The sequence below is a fragment of the Colobus angolensis genome, unplaced genomic scaffold, assembly GCF_000951035.1.
Source record: "Colobus angolensis palliatus isolate OR3802 unplaced genomic scaffold, Cang.pa_1.0 Scaffold130, whole genome shotgun sequence".
NCBI lineage: Eukaryota > Metazoa > Chordata > Mammalia > Primates > Cercopithecidae > Colobus > Colobus angolensis.
The window spans coordinates 4,091,014-4,110,397 of NW_012114253.1; the positions used below are offsets into that span (position 1 = coordinate 4,091,014).

Sequence of the window (19,384 nt, forward strand, 5' to 3'; positions counted from 1 at the left end):
CAGAGCTTGCAGTGAGCCAAGATCGCGCCACTGCACACCAGCTAGGGGGACAGAGCGAGACTCCGTCTAAAAAAAAAAAAAAGAGCAGGGTGAGGCAGATCGAGCCCTCATTCACAAAGGAACTCAACTTCAGATCGAGCCCTCATTCACAAAGGAACTCAACTTCTGACCAGAGTTGCAGGACTTGAGAGTGAGGGTGTCTCAGAGACCCAGCGCCTGAGGCCTCTTCCTCTGGCCTTGCCATGATCCAGGTGTTGGGACCTCAAGTGCACTTTTGTTCCCTAGGAAATACTCTCTCCACACTCACTCCTACTCCCCCCACACAGGCTGCTGCAGGGAGCGTCCCCTGGCCCATCTGGCTCTTCAGGCATTCTGGCCATGGGCTCCCCATATCCGATGGATGGATGGCACTGGATTCAGGGTCTCTCCTTCCCTCTCTGCCTGTAGCCAAGTCAAGTGGACAGTGGGTGAGCAGGGCCTGTGGCAGCCTGGAGGAGAGATGGCCCTTTCCTCACCACTTCCTGCTTCCTCAGGACTGGGCACAGCAGTGGACCTTCCATGGGCTCAGGGACAGGGCTGATGATTGTATCATGGTTCTGACACCTACCAGCTGGGTGACCTTGGCAAGTCACTTATTCCTGCTGTACCTCAGTTTCCTCATGTAATTTGTTATTTTTTAAATTTAGTTTAGGTTTTTGTTTTTTTTTTTTGGTAGAGATGGGGTCTCCCTATGTTGTTCAAGCTGGTCTTGAACTTCTGGGCTCAAGAGATCATCCCATATCAGCCTTCCAAAGTGCTAGGATTATAGAAATGAGCCACAATGCGCTTGGCTACAGTTTCCTCATCAGTGAAATGGGGTCATCATAAGATCTACTTTCTAGGGTTCTTGTGAGCACTACGTAAAGTATGTAGACCCACACCTGACACCTGCCAAGTGATGAATAAAATGTCAGCTGTTGTTAGTGCTGTTGTGGTGAGGGCAGTTGTGGTGATTGCTGTTGTGGTGATTGTTGTGGTGAGTGCTGTTGTATTGAGTGCTGTTGTGATTGTTGTCGTGATTGCTGTTGTGGTGAGTGCTGCTGTGGTGATTGTTGTGGTGAGTGCTGCTGTGGTGATTGTTGTTGTGGTGATTGTTGTGGTGAGTGCTGTTGTGGTGATTGTTGTAGTGATTGTTTTTGTAGTGATTGTTGTGGTGATTGCTGTTGTGATTGTTGTGGTGAGTGCTGTTGTGGTGATTGTTGTCGTGATTGCTGTTGTGATTGTTGTTGTGGTGAGTGCTGTTGTGATGATTGTTGTGGTGATTGCTGTTGTGATTGTTGTGGTGAGTGCTGTTGTGGTGATTGTTGTGGTGATTGTTGTGGTGAGTGTTGTGGTGAGTGCTATTGTGGTGATTGTTGTGGTGATTGTTTTTGTGGTGAGTGTTGTTGCGGTGATTGTTGTTGTGGTGAGTGCTGTTGTGGTGATTGCTGTTGTGGTGATTGTTGTGATGATTGTTGTGGTGAGTGCTGTTGTGGTGATTGTTTTTGTGGTGAGTGTTGTGGTGAGTGCTGTTGTGGTGAGTGCTATTGTGGTGATTGTTGTGGTGATTATTTTTGTGGTGAGTGTTGTGATTGTTGTGGTGAGTGTTGTGGTGGTGATTGCTGTTGTGGTGATTGTTGTGATGATTGTTGTGGTGAGTGCTGTTGTGGTGATTGTTGTTGTGGTGAGTGCTGTTGTGGTGATTGCTGTTGTGATGCGTGCTGTTGTGATGATACGTTACTCCCTGCTCCTTCTCATACCTTGAGTTCCTGCCATGCAGGGGTCCCCCCTCTTGCCATGCTTTTCCACCCCGATTGTTGCCTACAGAGCTCCTTCTGCCTGCAGCACCTCCTGTCCTATCTCTCCACCCGCCTGCTAGACCCAGCTCCATGCCACCTCCTCCATGAAGCCTTCCTGACACCCTCCTCTGGAGGAGACTCCCTCCTGGGAACTTCCTCATCTCTTAGCTTGCACCTTAGTCCTCCCCCATCATCCCTATTTTTCTTCTGCTGGAATTCTGGAAACCTGTGCCCTTTTCTCTCTCACCCATCATTCATGGACTCCTTGAGGGCCAACTGGACCTTACATCCCAGAGCAGAGAGGCCAAGCTCTGGCTTCAGAGTGAGAGGCTTGGACACTCCATTTGGTCACTCCCTAAGCCATGGGGTCTTGGGCAAGTTGCTTCTTCTCTCTGAGCCTCGGTTTCCTCTTCTGTAAAATGGGAATAACAAGAATGACCACCTCAGTAGCTGTTGTGAGAATTAAACCAAAGAAAGCTCTTAAAGAACTTAGTAGAATGCCTGGCACTCAGTGAGCACTCAATCAGTGCTAGCTTTTGTTATGAAAATTATTGTGATTATTGCTCCTAGGGAGTGAGTGAAGTTTTCCGCCTCAGAGTTGGTTTTCAAGCCCAGATTGCCTGATTTGGGAGCTTCTCTACAGCACATGAGCTTCTCATATGCAGATAGAGAAACCAAGTCCAGGGATTCACTGCAAGTTGGCAGCAGAGTCAGGACTGCTGAGTTTCAGGCCAAGCCAAATTGCAGTGTGATCTTGGCCTCAGTCTCCCCTTCTGTACCTGAGGCAGTGGGATCACCTATCTCTCCGTAAGAGTGCCTGTGGGCAGCATTCCTCCAGGGGCAGCTATGGCCTCCTCACGCTATGATCCCTGCTCTCCCAGCTCCTGATACAGCTCTGTTAACACCTGTAACTTCCACTTCCTGCCTGCCCCTTAAATCACTGGGCCCGAGGCACTGCAGTTTCAACAGCCACATATCACTAGTAATTAAGGGGCCTGTTCCAGGGAGGGGAAGTTTACCTTCTGCTGGAGCCACTAAATCCAGCTCCCAGGGGTGGAGAGGATAAAGCATTGTACTGACCTCACACTTGTCAAGGTTTAATGATGCACCTGCAGGCCTGCTCTGGCGGGGCCTGGGAGGCTGATGCTGATCTGACTCTGGAACAAGAGGGGAGCCCTGGTATGTGAGACACAGAAGATCCAGGGAGTTGGTGAGGGCACCAGGGGGCTTCAGACACCTGCCTAGATAATTCCAGAAGCAGAAGAATCTCTTCAGTTGGCTCAGGAGGGCTCACTGGGCCATCTCATGAGAGGCTATAGAGAAGCTCCCAAGCCAGGCAATCCAGGTTTGAAAACAAATTCTGTCACTTACTCACTGTGTGACCTTGGGCAAGTTACTTAACCTCTCTGGGCCTCAATTTCCTCATTTATTGAAATAGAAATAATGGAAGTATACATCTCCTAAGGATTGTGAGGATTAAATGAATTTATATATTTAAGTGCCTGGAGCAACATTTGGTACCTTGTAATTGAGAACTTCATTGCTATTAGATTGTATCCTGGCTGTCCTATATCAAAATGAATTTCTAATTTTGTATAGCTACCTTAAGGGAGGTGGGACTCTCTCAGTGCTCCCCCCACAGCAGGTGCGTAGTAGGTGCTCATAAATATTGCTTGAATCAAAGGATTTTTAAGTGTGAGAAATGAATGAGTAAGTGGTCTGTTTCTGCCCTAGGCTCTGAGTTCCCTTGGAGAGGGGCTGATGACAAGCAGCTAGTTCTATTCCCCAGGGACAAGATGCACCAAAAACTGCTTGACTGGGTTGTCTGCTTCATCCAGTCACAATAATGGTTCAGAGGTTTCAAAGGCCTCGCTTGCCTCCGCAGCTCAGGGCCTCAGGTCCCCACGGAAGGAGAGTGGCAATCAGAGAATATTCAGATTCAAACTCTAGCCTTCCTTTTATTAGCAGACTCAATTTTCTTCTCTGTAAAATGGGGATACAGATCCCCACCCCACTGACTTCCAGGACTTTTGGGAGGCCCTTGATCCAGAGATCCATATGGCTACTACATTGTCCCACACTCAGAGATGTGGCTGTCCCTCTGTTTTCCTGGCAGCTTCATGGAGTGGGGAAGTCAAGGGCTCTGGTCCCAGAAGACCTGAGCTCCAATCTCAGTGCCACTCACTGCTGTGGGACAGTAGGCATGTCTCCTGACCTCTGTAGGCACTCATACTGAGGCACCACAGGCTCCGCCCTGCAGGCTGTAGGGGGATTAGAGGGACAGCTGATGGAACGAGTTGGGCCTGTTCCTGGGTGAGGGTGGGCTATGGTCAAGGGCATTTCTTTGCAGAACTCTGTTCAGAGAGGGAGGGAGGGAGGGTTCTAGAAGCCTGTCCAGGAAGCAGTCAGCAGGCTTGGACCTTTGGGGCTGATGCTGGGAAGGGACCGTCCTTGCTAGATGACCCAGTTAGCTTCAAAATGCTCCTCCGAGCCCCAAACCCATCTGTCTGGCCCCTCTCTAAACTGGCGCTCAGCCGGTGACCTCAGCTGGCTGGGAGGCCCGTGGCAGGCAGGCGAGCAGCATGGGCGTCCTTCCTCCAGCTCCCTGACCAGGTCCAGGCACTCAAGATGACAGTGGCCAGTCTCTGAACACGCTCACGTCCAGCTCAAGGGCCCCTGACCACTCCTACCTCAGTCCTGTGGGCCGCATCCCCCACTCCAGCCAGTTTGTGGTAGTTCAGCCCAGCCAGCTGTCTCAGGCCCCCTACTTCTCATTCTGCTGCCCCACTCAGAAGCTCCGGCTGGCAGGGAGAAGGCCTGTAGAGGTCCGCACGTCCTAGCCTCTCCACCCCAGCGGCCCATTTTGTGCAGTTGCTGGCTGCTGAGTGAGATCACATGGTTGCATTGGAACCTTCTCAGAGGACCATCTCCATCCGGTGCCAGGTCCACCGTGTCTCCACATCTGTTCCCATCTTTCCAATTGGTCCCCATGTCCTGTGGCTTCTGCTTGGAAAGGCCTCTTATGTGTGGCCACTGCATTTATTGTTCTGAGTTGGCTCCTATTGTCTCTGTTCTAACTTCCTGCCCTGCCCTAACAATGATGCCAGCATCTGGTCCAAGCACTTTTTGTACGTCTGAAGGTGCCGTCTTATTTATTCCTTGAGACAGCCCGTGGGGTAAAAAGCATGATTACCCTCAGTTTCCAAAGGAGGAAACTGAGGCTTGGAAAGAAAAAGTCACAGCAAGATGGTGGAGGAGGTGTGATTAGACTCCGGGCTGCATCCACTTTCCTGACCACCTTTGCCAGCATCCAGGGTGGGAGGCCAGCGATGTCACTGCCTGGCTTTGAGAGCTCCCACAGGGCCACTGTCACTTCTCACAGTTCTGACCCTACCCTCAGCCCCACTGACACTTATAGGGTGAGGGTTAGAGCCACATGGGTAGGAAGTAAGAACAGCTTTCCTTCCCCAGAGCGCTCACTGTGAGCTAGTGACACAGGCCTTTACTTGTCTGTTACATTTCATGTCCCAACAGGTGCTACTGTAACCCCTATTCAGCAAAATGGGACACTGAGGTCTAGGGAGATAAAATAAACTTCCAAAGGCCACATTCCAGTGAGAGGTGCCGGAGCATAGTGGCTGGGTCCCTGGGCGCGGCAGGCAGCCTGCCTGGGTTTGAATTCTAGTTCTGTGTCCTTGGGCACATTTTATAACCCCTCAGTTTTCACGCTTGTAAAATGGATAAAGTAATAACAGAATTGACCTTAGAAAACTGTTATAAGTGATATAGCAGGTGTTAAGCAGAACAGTGCCTGGTATATAGTAAATGTTCAAAAAACATTAACCATAGCCTGGCGTGGTGGCTCACGCCTGTAATCCCACCATCTTGGGAGGCCCAAGTAGGTGGATCATCTGAGGTCAGGAGTTCAAGATCAGCCTGGCCAACATGGAGAAACACTGTCTCTACTAAAAATACAAAAATTAGCTGGGCGTGGTAGTGCACGCCTATAATCCTGGCTACTCGGATGAGGCACAAGGATGACTTGAGCTCAGGAGGTGGAGGTCGCAGTGAGCTAAGACTGCACCACTGCACTCCAGCCTGGGCAACAGAGTGAGACTCTGTCTCACATAAATAAGTAAACAAACAAGCAAACATTAACCACTTTTATTACTATTAGTTACAGAACCTGGTAGAAAAGTCATGTCTGAATCTAAAGCACATACCCTTAGCCATTCCTCAGCTCTCTAAGGAAGTAAACTCCATTTATGGTCAAGCTAATTTGCTAGAGAGATCATTCTCAAATGGGGGATTATCTGGCCTCCACCTTGTCTAGTTTGGAGGGGCTGGGCATCTGCATGTCACTCACCCAGAGTGGTAAGAAGGGGTGCAGGCAGCGGGAGAGGGCTTGAGGATGGGCTTGTCTAGCCTTTTGCCTGGGCGTAAGAGTAGCCCAGGCCTTGTCCTCAGACCCCGTGGGTTTCTGGGGTAAGAGGTGGAAGCGCGTGTTCATACTGTCTCCCCCTCAGTGCTCTGGGAATTCTCTGCAGCTCTGGCCTGGATCCCAGCCAGCCCATGCCTCCCTCCACAGCCTCCTTGCTTCCCCTGTGGAGCAGCAGCCTGGCTCCCTGGAGTCTATGGCCACAGTAATCGCCTGGGGCCAGGTAATATAATTAGCCCAAGTCTAGCAGGTGGTTCATCCACTCAGGCTCTAAGACAGAGGAAGGAGCTGATCATTTTCCACCCAGCAGGCATCCTGGGAAAGGAGGTAGCAGAGGCTCTAAATCTTGCCTTTCTGGGGATTTCCCAGGGATCTCAGACTGGCAGCCTCCCTCCACTGACCTACCCTGCCCCTTGGACCACCATACACACCATTGTGCGGTGGCTCTGCTTGAAGGAAGCCTCACTTCCCCCACAGCTGTCCTGTGCGCAGACAGCCTTCTTGAAAGGGAATTCTGCAAACCGAGCTCTGCTTTCCCATTGCTGTCCCCCAGAGAAGCACAGTGGTGTTACTTCTGTTTTGCTCAGGTCTACAGGAGATCAGCAGGCCTCTGAGAGGGGTGAGGTCTGCACTCAGCCCTCAGATCTCCCTAGCTCACTTGGAAGTATAGAGGATTCTTCTTCCCAAGTCAAAAGAGGTTCTTCCAGCCTGGCCAACAGAGTGAGACCCTGTGTCTACAAAAATTTTTTAAAAATTAGCTAGGTATGGTGGCACATGCCTATAGTCCCAGCTACTGGGGAGGTTGAGGCAGGAGGATTGCTTGAGCCTGGGAAGTTGAAGCTGCAGTGAGCCATGGTTGCATCACTGCGCTCCAGCCTGGGTGACAGAGTGAAAAAATAAAAGAGAGAAGTTCTTGACACTCTGATTATTGGTCCTGGAAATTTGCTGCTTTTTCCAGAGGGGAGTGCCAGGCTGGGATTCCAGAGAATCACGTTCAAGAATCTGGTCTTAGAAAGCAAGAATCCAGCTCTCCAGAAATCCAAGGTTCTGGCCGGGCCTCCTGGAAGTAGACTCAGACTTCATCACCCCCAGGACCTTCTGTACTCTCTTTTCCTCTGGGAACCCTCACCAGTCCCAGGGTAAATTTCTTTTAAGGGGAAAGTTCAAGGAACTAAACAGGAGAATTTCCTGTGAAACTCATTGCCTAAAGTCACATAGCTGGAGAGTAAGAGCCAGGCTGGAGGTGGCAGATGGTTAGAAAAGCACCAGACGTGCGCAGAGATAGACATATAGGGCAGTGAGACAGAATGGAAAGTCTAGAAATAAACTTGCACTTTTACAGTCAATTGATTTTCGACAAGGATGCCAAGATAATTCAATGGGGATAGAATAGTGTGTGCAACAAATGGGGCTGGGACAACCAGACATCCACATGCAAATGATGAAGTTGGACCCCTCCCTCACACCATACATAAACATAAACTTGAAATGCATTATAAACCTAAATGTAAGAGCTAAAACTATACAAACTCCTAGAAGAAAAATACAGGAGTAAGTTGTGACATTGAGTTAGGCAAAGTCTCCTTAAATATGACACAGAAAGCACAAGTGACAAAAGGAAAAATAGATAAACTGGATTTCATTGACATTAAAACATTTTGTCCTTCACAGGACACCATGAAGAAAGTGAAAAGACAATCTACACAATGGGAGAAAAATATGCAAATGATATACCTGATAAGGGACTTACATGTAGGTCAGATAGAGAACTCTTACAATTCAATCATAAAAAGACAAATAAGGCCATTGAAAATTGCCAAAGGCTCTGAATAGATATTTCTCCAAAGAAGATGTCCAAATGGCCAAGAAGCACAGGAAAGGATGTACAGTGTCATTGGCCCTGAGGGAAATGCCAGTCAAAGCCACAAAGAGATATCACTCCACATCCGCTAGGATGGCTATATTTAAAAAGACAAATAGTAACAAGTGTTGACAAAGATGTGGAGAAGATGGGACTCATATGCAGCTGGTGGGAATATAACACAGTGCAGCCACTGTGGAAAGCTGTCTGGAAAGTTCCTCAGAAGTTTAAATGCAGAGTCATCGTTTGACTCAGCAGTTCTACTCCGAGGATACACACCCAAGAGAACTGGAACTGTATGTTCACACAAACACTTGTACATGAATGTTTATAGCAGCATTGTTCATAGTAGCCAAAATGGGGAAACAACACAGATTTCCATCCACTGATGAATGTGTAAACAAAACATGATCTATCCGTATGATGGAACATTATTCAGCATTGAAAAGGAATGAAGTACTGGTACCTGCTACAATACGGATGAACCTCGAAGACATTATGTAAAGCAAAAGCAGCTAGCCACAAAAGACCACATATTGTATAATCTTTTCATATTAAATATCCAGAATCAGCAAATCTATAGAGACAGAAAGGGTGTTTATGGCTGAGGAGAAGATGGACAATGTTGGGCGGTGCGTAACTGTTGATGTGTACAGGGTTTCTCTGGAGAACAATGAAAATGTTTTAAAACTGATTGTGGTGGTAGAGGCACAACTCTGTGAATATGCTAAAACCACTGTCTTGTACACTTTAAATGAGTGAATTGTATGTTATATGAATTGTATCTCAATAAAACCACTTTTTTAGAAAAAAACAAAGGGCTGGGCATGGTGGCTTATGCCTGTAATCCCAGCACTTTGGGAGGCTGAGGCGGGAGGATCACTTGAGGTCAGGAGTTCAAAACCAGCCTGGCCAACATGGAGAAACCTCGTCTCGACTAAAACTAGAAAAATTAGCCAGGCATGGTGGTGTATGTCTGTAATCCCAGCTACTTGGGAGGCTGAGGCAGGAGAATCTCTTGAGCCCGGGAGTCAGAGGCTGCAAGGAGCTGAGATCGTGCCACTGCACTCCAGCCTGGGGGACAGAGCAAGACTCTGTTTCGTAACAAAACAATACAAAACATAACAGAACAGAACAAACAAACAAAACATAAGGAAAAACGCACCAGGCACACTTAATAAAAATCAGTGGAACATACTGAAAAAAGACAAACCAACCAGAAACATCATGTAAAGTTCATTAACATCTGTTCTTTGGGGTGGAAGCTGTGTTTCCTGGCTCCAGACTTGCAAAGCATATAGTGTGGTTTGGTGCCACTCTGGCCTCAGGTTCCAAAAGTCTACTTCATCTGTCAACTTCACTTGGAAGCTTCCAGAAGAGAGACAGGGATCCTGAAGTAGAACATTTTATTAACGTGTATCAATACTTTATGAGTAGGGGCTTTCTATTCATTGGTAAACTTCTAGAGAAGCAGAGAGGTTAACATGCAGGATGGCTATATACCCCTGCCCTGCCACACGCTGGCTGGGTGGTGTAGGGAAGTGACATCACCTGTCAGTTTCTTCACCTGCTAAAGAGAAAGTGATAGTACTCACCTGGCAGAGCTTCTGTGAGTGTTCAGTGACTTAACACAACAAGAGCTTAGCACAGCACCTGCATATTAGTCAGTGTCCAATGAAGGGTGACCCACGCACGGGGTTGGGAGCAGAGAGTATCAGCTTCACAGTCAGACAGGGAATCCTGGTGTGCTACATCCCGACTCAGTTACTGCTGTGGGTTGAATTATGTCCCTGAAGATGATGTGTTGAAGTTCTGACCCGCGGTCCGTATAAATGTAACCTTATTTGGAAATAGGGTCCTTGCAATTGTGCTAAAGGTAAGATGAGGTCACACTGGATTAGGGTGAGTCCTAATTCAATGACTGATGTCCTTATAAGGAGAAAATCTGTTGAGGTGGGCACAGTGGCTCATTGCCTGTAGCACTTTGGGAAGCCAAGGTGGGTGGATTGTTCGAACTCAGGCATTTGAGGCCACCCTGGGCAACAGAGCAAGACTCTGTCTCACACACAAAGAAAAAAGAGAAGAAGAAGAATGAGAGGGAGGAGGAGAAGGAGGAGGAGGAGGAGGAGAAGAGGAGGAGGTGGAGGAGGAGGGAGGGGGGAGGAGGAGGAAAGAAGAAAGAAGGATTAGGAGAAGGAGAAGAAGCAGGAGCAGGAGCAGAAGCAGAAGCAGAAGAAGCAGCAGAAACAAATCTTAACACAGGGACAGGAACACAGAGCCAGAGAAAGAAGGCCATATGATGAGAGAGGCAGAGATCAGCATCTATAAGCCAGGGAACTCCAAGGATCGCCAGCAACACCAGAGGCAAGGGGAGGGACAAGGAAGGATTTTTCCCTTGCATGGGGAGCATGGGGAGCATGGCCCTACTGACACCTTGATTTTAGGTTTCTGGGACTAGCACTGTGAGACAATACATTGCTGTGGCTTTAAGCCACCCCGTTTGCAGTCATTTGCTATGGGCAGCCCCAAAAACTAGTTTTCTCCTCTGTACCACGAAGGTATTTCCCTTAGAGAACGTGAGTCCATGAAGCAAGGACCTTGTCTTGTTGTCAGTGTATCCACATCACCTAGAATTGTGCTTGGCACCTGGGGGATGCTCAGTAAGTCATTGAATCACTGGCATGAATGAATGAAGTCCCTATAGTTCACCTCTTTTGAATGTTACCTTCTCAGAGGGGCCACACTGACCTAGAACAGCCCCATCCCTGATGGGTTGTTCCTGACATTGTTTTACCACCCACTGACATCCCATTTGTCTCCCCATCTCTTCACTTGCTCATCTTCTGCCTCCCCTGCTGCACTGTCTGTGAGGGCCAGTTTATTTTTTTGTTTTTTTGTGTTTTTGTTTTTTTTTTGCCCTTCTTGTTCATTGCAAACTCCAGTGCACACAACAGTGCCTGCAATGTACTAGGTGCTCAATAAATATATGTTAAATGAATGAACACACAAATGAATAAATGAAAATTAGAATGTCCATGCACGTGGGCATCCAAGTCACCTTATAACATATTTGAGCAAAAAAGACGTTCTGATATGCTCTGTTACCAGAAAGGAAATTCAATACTAGACTGTCCTTGTCAAAAGTAGACACTAATTGGGATTTGGACCCAGGTCTGCTGGAATCCAACTTCGGTGCTCCTTTCAAAGAGTTTGAGAAGTGGGGGAGGTGCTGGACAGTAGTGGATGAGAGAACCAAAAATGGGGATGGGGACAGGAATGGAGGCAAGGACACAGACATTCTGTCTTCCTCCTAGACTCCTACCATCCCGACAGGCAAACAGCCCCACCCATCCATCGGAATTCGTTGTTGTTGTTTGATTTTATTGGTTTGGTTTTGTTTCATTTTTTGAGACAAGGTCTCACTGTTGCCCAGACTAGAGCGCAGTGGCGCAATCTCAGCTCACTGCAGCCTTTACCTCCCAGGCTCAAGTAATCCTCCCACCTCAGCCTCCTGAGTAGCCGGGACTACAGATACGTGCCACCACAGCCCAGGTAATTTTTTGTAGAAATGGGATTTCCCCACGTTGCCCAGGCTGGGCTAGAACTCCTGGGCTCAAGAGATCCACCCACCTCAGCCTCCCCAAAGTACTGGGATTACAGATGTGAGCCGCCATGCTAGGACCATTGGAGTTTTTGAGCAACCTAGTTAGGGCTCAGTCTTAAGGAAGTCCCCACCCTCTGCATTCTGTCCCCACTCCAGTGCTTGTTTGAGGTTTGTGTGACTCATGGTCAAAGGGAGGGAAATTTCCCTTGGGAGTTAAGGCTGCTGTGTAAGTACTGGCTCTGGGCTCAGGCAGACCTGGTGGGACACCCCACCCCTGCCCATCCTGCTCTGTCACTCACGTAGACGTGCCCCTTAAACTCTCGGAGGCTCTGCTCCATCATCCGTAAAATAGAGATGACCAGGCTCACATCCGAGGGCTTGTGCGAGGAAATAACTCTAGGTTGAGCTCAATGCTGGCATGCAGAGGGTGGTCTTGCTTTTTAGCTTTGGGTTGAAAGGGCCCCACTCGGTGGCAGAGAAACCCTGCCCCTTGGCATTCCAGAGGAGCCAGAAGTGCAGAGTCTTTTAACTTCGGTGAGGATGGGGGTGGGGTGCCTGGCTCTCACAACATTTAATTGATTGTAACAGCGCACCCTCAACACGCTCCCTCCCCCTAACCTGCACCCCCAGAAGAACCTTCAAAATCCTTCCATGACTGTGTATAATGCGATCCTGGGGCCCAGCACGCAGCTTTCAAATTGGCTTACAATTTATCTGCAGCTCGGATAAAAACATTTTAATGACTGTGTGCAGCATACACCCTTGGTGTCACCCACGGGGCTCCCAAATGTCTTTCCCCACCACATAGTGGGATGTTATAGGCGTGAAATTACAGCTGCACTCACGTTTTCATCTGCACCCGGAGGCCTCTGGAAATGGCCGTGTTAGAATGTGCTGGATGTGGACGTGTGGATGGCAGACTGGGGTGCTGGGCTGTCTGGCGGAACTGTTCTGTGCTTTGAGGCAGGTGGGCCCTGGGCCGTCCCCAGCTCCTCAGCTCTCCTTCTCCCCACTGTCCTGGGAGCTTCCCATCGACCTCCAAATCAGGGAGGAGCTGTCTTGCCTCAATTTGGCTGCAGCGGCCCTTGGGGTCCCATGTGACACAAAAGAGATCCCAGCGTTCAGTGACCTCCGCTCACTTGAAGGGAGGGTCTTTGCGTGTGAACACAATGCCACAGACGAACCAAAGCAATGAGTCGGTTTTAATTTTTGAAACCTGCCCTGAAACGTATTTGAAGGAGACGTTCACAGAGATTGATCTAATTGTGCCTGGTTTGTATCTGACCCGACGACTATTTGTCGTAAGAGATACTATTTCTTGATCATCCAGAATGTGCCAAGCCTTAGGCCCAGAACATTCTGTTCTATAGATTATCTCATTTAACCCTCCAAACTCGGCCAAGTCCCATGTCCCTCTGAGCCAGGTCTGTGCAACGGGCTCATCCTGGTGCCTGCCTCCCAGGCCCACGTGGTCGATGGGTTACAGGAGATGTTGTATGAGAAACACTCAGCCACGCTGCCTCCCCCAGTCCTCCTGTCACCATTCAGGACCTTGGTGAGCTACAGAAGCCACGCTGCTGTGGCACAAAGATAACCCCCACCCTATAAGGCCTGGAGCAAATACCTTCTCTTCCCTGGGCCTCAGTCTCTTTATCTGTGAGTTAGGGGTGAGAGTAAACCCCATGGTCCGATCTGCAGTGAGGATTGAGTGATGTCCTCAACGTGAAAGCCCTCTGAAAGTGCTCAAATCTGGCACGTGTGAGGCATTGCTGTCATTATGACAGCTGGGAAATATCCTGACTCCTTCCATAGGTGTGTGGTGCCAGGACATGCAGACCTTTGGGGAAGAAGCCCAGAGAAGGTGAGTAACCAGAGACCCCTGTCCCTGCCGCTCCCAGAGACACTCCCTGGCTTCCAGGCCGCCGCGGTGCATGAAGCTGTGTTCCCAGAACAGTCATTCCTCAGACCAGTGCAGGGCTCTTTGGAGCTGTGAATGGCGGGCTTCTCTCTGCTGGGGCCAAAACCAGGGGCAAGAGGGAGGCAGCCACTGCTGTACCCGGGAGTGGGCAAACCAGAGACAGTGATAATAAAAACAACAGAGTCAAGTAACTGAGCTCTTCAATGATATTCTTGATGGGCTAGGTGTTCTGCAAACTTCGTCTACTTTAAGCCTCACAGCCACCCTAGGAGGGAAGCATCCTCATCCCTATTTTACAGATGGGGAAATTGAGGCCCACAGAGGAAAATGGGCCTAAGTTCACAGAGCAGAGCTGAGATTGGGACCTAAACCAGTATGTCCTTAACTTGTATGCTAAGAAATCGGGGAGAAGGGGGATCCTCCTGTGTTTGGGGTGAGGTGAGAAGTGGGAGGAGGGAGGAAAAATACATTTACATATGGGTAAGAGTATAGGCATAGTTGTAGATAATGTATAATATCGAATAACCATCAATATATAGATACACGCAGAACTAGTATTTTGGGAAATACTTAGAGATTTAGATCAGTGGTCCTCAAAGTGTGACCCCTGGACCAACAGCAGCAGCATCCCCTGGAAACTTGTGAGAAATGCATATTCTTAGGCCCCACCTCAGCCCAGCTGAGTCAGAAGCTGTGGGGGTGGGACCCAGCCATCTGTATTTAACAAGCTCTCCAGCCAGTTCTGCTGCATGCTCAAGTTTGAGAAGTGCTGGTTTAGATCACGAGACTTGGACTTAGAGAGCTGTTAGAACCCAACAAGTCACTTCTCCCCGCTAAGCCTCGGTCTCCTCATAGAACGGGGATCATAAAGTCCTTCAGTTCACAGGGCTGTCATGAGGATTCTAAAAGATAACACACATGAAGCCAGAAGCTCACACACTGTCAGGCACATGCACGTGTCCAGGGAGGGACGGGAGATGTGTCAGCTGCCATATCAATTCCCATGGGCATAGTGAGCAAAGGTGGATCTGCTCCACTGGGGGACAACTGGGCTGGGAAGACCAACAGCAAACACAGTGAGCTCTGAGCCAGCAGAGGATGGGCTGTGATGGGTGGGTACGATGTCAGGGAAAATCCTGCCAGGAAAGCCCTGAATTTCCAGGGGTCACCCTTACCCTGCATCTGAAAGTGCCAGGGTGGAAGGTAGGGGTTGCATCACTAGCTTTGCCCCTGCCCAGCCCCTCCTGGAAGACTCAGCTGCCTGCAGAGTCCATGGAGCCCCATCAGACCGCTCGGTAAGTGGAACTACAGCAGCTGCTCCCTCCTTCCCAGCGCTCTGGTCTCTGGTGACTGCTGCCTCCCACAGGGAGTGTCCCTGATCCCCAGGCAGTGACACAGAAGGAGAGGAAAAGTCTCAGTCACTGAGCCTACCAGGAGCACACTCCCTTGCTCAGCAGAGGCCATCAGGCCAGTTGTGCAACCTGAGTCAGTCCCACGGGATCGCTCTGTGCCTCAGTTTCCTCGCCTAGTGGATGGAGTAAGAGACTCACAAGTGTCAGAGCTGGGAGGGAGTGTAGGATTATCTGTCAACCCTCTGATGATACATGATATGCTTTGGCTGTGTCCCAACTCAAATCTCATCTTGTATTGTAGCCCTCACCATTCCCCTGTGTTGTAGGAGGGACCCAGTGGGAGATAACTGAATCATAGGGATCGGTCTTTCCTGTGCTATTTCTCATGATAGTGAATAAGTCTCACAAGATCTCATGGTTACATAAATTTCCCTGCACAAGCTCTCTTCTCTTGTCTGCTGCCATGTGAGACGTGCCTTTCACCTTCCACCATGATTATGAGACCTCTCCAACCATGTGGAACTGTGAGTTCATTAAACCTCTTTCTTTTGCAAATTGCCCAGTCTTGGATATGTCTTTATCAGCAACGTGAAAATGGACTAATACAGTACAGATGGGAGAAATCAAGGCCACAGAGGGAGAGTAACCTGCTCAGAGTTCTTTGGCGAAGTAATGGGAAGTGTGGGCCTCATGGAGGGATGGATTTTCAGGACTCTGGCCTTGCTTGAAGGCACCTTAGAGTGAGGCCTTAGCACAGCATCTTCACTGCCTCCAGCAGTGTGACAGAGCTGGCCCTGGAGTCAAGATGCCTGAGTCCCAGCGCAACACTGAGCTGCCTGATATCATAGGAGGATTTTGTGAACTTGGCTGTGTGACTTTAGGCAAGTTGCTTGCTTTCTCTGTGATCCATTTCTGCATCTGCAAAATGGAGTTAATGCTAGCATGTACCGTTGGGTTGGTTGTGAGGACTAAATGATGTAACACATGTAAAGCCTTCAGCCCAATAGCTGCAGAGAGGCCTTCCCTGAGTCCCCTCCTTATGCTAGCAGCCACCCACCTGCAGTCACTCTTTATCCCTTTACTCTGCTTTATTTTCTTCCAGCATGTTGCACGCTCTTTTCAATTCATCTATGCATGTGTTTTATGCTTGTCTCCTGCAAAATCTCTATAGATAAGTATTTGTCCTATAAAAAGTTTGGGTCCATTCCCTGCTACCTCGTAGGTAGGTGCTCGATACATTGTGATGCATAAATGGTTGATTAAGTACATGTCTCTCATCAGACTGGGAGTTCCTTGATGGTGCAAACTGAGTTATGTCCCTCCTAGGTTCCCTGGTGTGGCCAACCCAGAGCCAGGCACCCAAACGCTGCTAGTTCCTCTATCAGAGGAGCTGACTGGTGCATGAATAACTGCAAGAGAGGGGCTTTTCCTGGCAACGCCACCTCCTGCATCATGGCTCCACTGGGAAGCCAGAACCGCCACAGGCTGCGCTGCAGGAATCAATGTCTCTCTGGAGGTCTGGCCTTTGGGGGTTTTCAATTTCCCCAGAAGCAGCGGCTTTCACAGCGGTGCCTTTATGCTTTCATTGATTGCCTGTGTACCATAGCTTTGTTTCCCTGATAAATATTATTTGATAAGAGAACTGGAGAACACAGAGTCTAGAGTCAAGGCCAAGTCCCCAGCATCCTTGCAATAGAGCCAGAATCCAAAGGTGTGTATCTGACAAGAACATGAGAGCCGGTGGGGGCTTCTGAGAATGCGCAGAGCAGCATTCTTGCTTTACACATGGGGAAACTGAGTCTGGGACTGGGATAGACTTACCCAAGGACCCAGCCAGCTGGAGATAGACACCAGTATTGTTACCTCCATTTTACAGGTGCATAAATGGAGGCAAGGGGAGAGGGTGAGAACTCAGGAGCTCTGAATCCCAGCCCTGAGCACTTCCTAATTCGTCTCCAGATCCTACGCCATCTCCATTAAGACCTCAGGAAGTGCAGGGGGAACTTTTGACTGAGGGGCAGAATGGTTCCCCCTGCAGCAACTGTGCATCTTGGCTGAGGTGCTGTCCTTCACTCCCTGGGGAGGGTCCTCTTGGGGTACCTGTGCTGCGAGAAGGGGACCTCCTGAGGGGAGGCCCATGGGGGGCAAGACTTCACGGGTCACACCTTGGCTCAGCCTGGTCTGGTTGACCCTCCATGACAAGGGCAGGAGAGAGAAGACACCAGCACAACAGAACTTCTGGTAGATGGCCCCCAGGATGGCTGCTGTGTGCACGCACACACACACTCAAACACACTCATCCTCCTCACTGGGACGCCGGGTCCAGTGGTCTTGCACTCACCCATGACGTTGAGGAAGATGTTACCCGATGCCAGGACCACCTTCTCCCTGGTGGCGCGATCGTAGATGCCCACATGGCACTCATAGGGACCGTTGTCTGAGATCCGGACCTCGGGCAGCCTAGGGGAGGCAGAAGACAGAGTGAGGGCCCATCATTGCGGGGCAGGGTAAGGCAGCGCTCAAGGAAACTCATCCCAATGCCCACTGGTGCAGCCTCCACTAACAAACACATGCCTGTGTGCTGGGCTGGGAGGAGGGGAGCATTTAGGGAACACCGACTGTATGCAGGCCCTGTACTCAGCCTTTCGGACAGTGAAGGTGTGGACTGTGTTCAGCCAAAGTCCAATTTGTGCTCAGTGGGTCCTGAAGCAGTTGTTTAGCCTGTCAGCTTCCATGAGCCTGGGATGCTGCCCACTTCCAGGGAGCCGTGAGGATGGCATAGGTGAATAGATGTGGGCATTTAGTGTATCACAGCATGAGTACGGGCTCAAAACCGTCACTGGAGGCATCAGCTCCCTCTTTCCTCATGACGGCCTCTGCACAGGGTCCATATTTCCATTTCATAAGTAAGGAAACTGAGGTTCGGGACGGAAGTCAATTGCCCCCAACCCTGTATACAGATAAGAACCAGTATGGAAATCTGAATTTCTCTCTCCACACTGCCATGCTGCCACTTCATGCCCAGTCCTGAGATCATGGAAGAGAAAGACAATAAAATTCAGGTCCACAAGGAGCCCCCATCCCAGTGGACAAGGAGGTAGGGAAGCTGATCTGGGTCCCACACTCACATGGAAAAGCATGAGCTTATCTGAGCTCCGATTGGGGAGCAGCCAATTCCACCCCTGAGGTGATCGGGAGAGTGTCTCAGAGGAGGTGATCCCTGAGGATGGGAGAGACCCCCTCAAACCTGCTTTCAGACTTTTCTCCTAGAAGTCCAGAGAGTAGACATTTTAGGCTTTGTTGCCTTTTCCATTATCTGTTGCAATTACTCAGCTCTGTCCTTGCAGCACAAAAGAAGCTACAGACACTGCGTAAACGAATTGGTGCAACTGTGCTCCAATAAAACTTTACTTATGGTCATTTAAATTTGAATTTCATATAATTTTCATTTGCCATACAATATCCTTCTTGTTTTTTCTGCAACCATTTCAAAGTATGAAAAGCATTCTCAGTTCACAAGTTGTGAAAAAATAGGCAATGGGCTAGATTTGGCCCGCAGGCTGTAGTTGGACGGCTCCTGTTCTAGATCTTTCTATAGCATCTACAGGGTCAGACCATGTGAAAATGAGTTGGTATGTTCTGTCTCCCCAAGGAAAACGCCAGCAGGGAGGCTCTTTCCTCCCTTCTATATTGAAAAGAGCCTTGACATGGAGTCAAAGAGAACCAGGTTCCAATTCTGCTCCTACTGTTTGTAAATCATGGGACCTTGGATAAGTCAGTCCATCTCCCCTCTCCATTTTCTTTCCTAAACACTGGAGGTACTACTTCCTGTGACTGCAGTGAAGATTAAATGCAATGATGTCACTGCAGGACTTCTGTAAGCAGGAACGTTGCACCCAAATGGACAGAGGGGCCATTCCGTATTGTTCCTCAGTCCTGCGAAGCTCTGTGGGGAGAGGGAATTCCCGGCAAGTGGAATCTGGACACTTGGATGGGAAGGAGCCTTGGCCTGAAGTTGCAGAGGCTATGTCATTGCTGCGTTGGAGAAATATGTCTGTTTTCATGCGAGTTCCAGCCTATTCTGGCTACAGCTTAGCGGGACTGGGGTATCTGTTTAAGTCTTAGAAGTTCCCAAGTCATAGCAGGAAACCACGGGAAGGGATCCATACCCACGGCCCTACCCCACTAACCTGCCTGACAAGGACCCCACTGGGGACAGGAAAGAGCAGTAGTTGGTTAGCACTCAGGCTCTTGGGTGTGTGACCCTGCTCTACCACCCCTGAGAAGGGAGGTTCTTTCAATCCAGTCCTTCATCCTCCCTTCCGCCTCCTGGACACACTTCCCACTTTGCTCTTCCACCTGTTTCTGCACAGCAACCTAACCTCAGCTTCACT

General features: G+C 49.4%; 1 protein-coding gene across 1 annotated transcript in view; it reads right to left on the reverse strand.

The window, feature by feature from the left end:
- The window catches only part of IGSF21 (immunoglobin superfamily, member 21), a 101,519-nt gene that overhangs the window by 27,894 nt on the left and 54,241 nt on the right, over positions 1-19,384 (reverse strand). Inside the window, exon 3 of the mRNA XM_011934049.1 lies at positions 17,332-17,450. Within this exon, the coding sequence (XP_011789439.1) occupies positions 17,332-17,450 (119 nt within the window). The remainder of the gene's footprint in view (positions 1-17,331; positions 17,451-19,384) is intronic.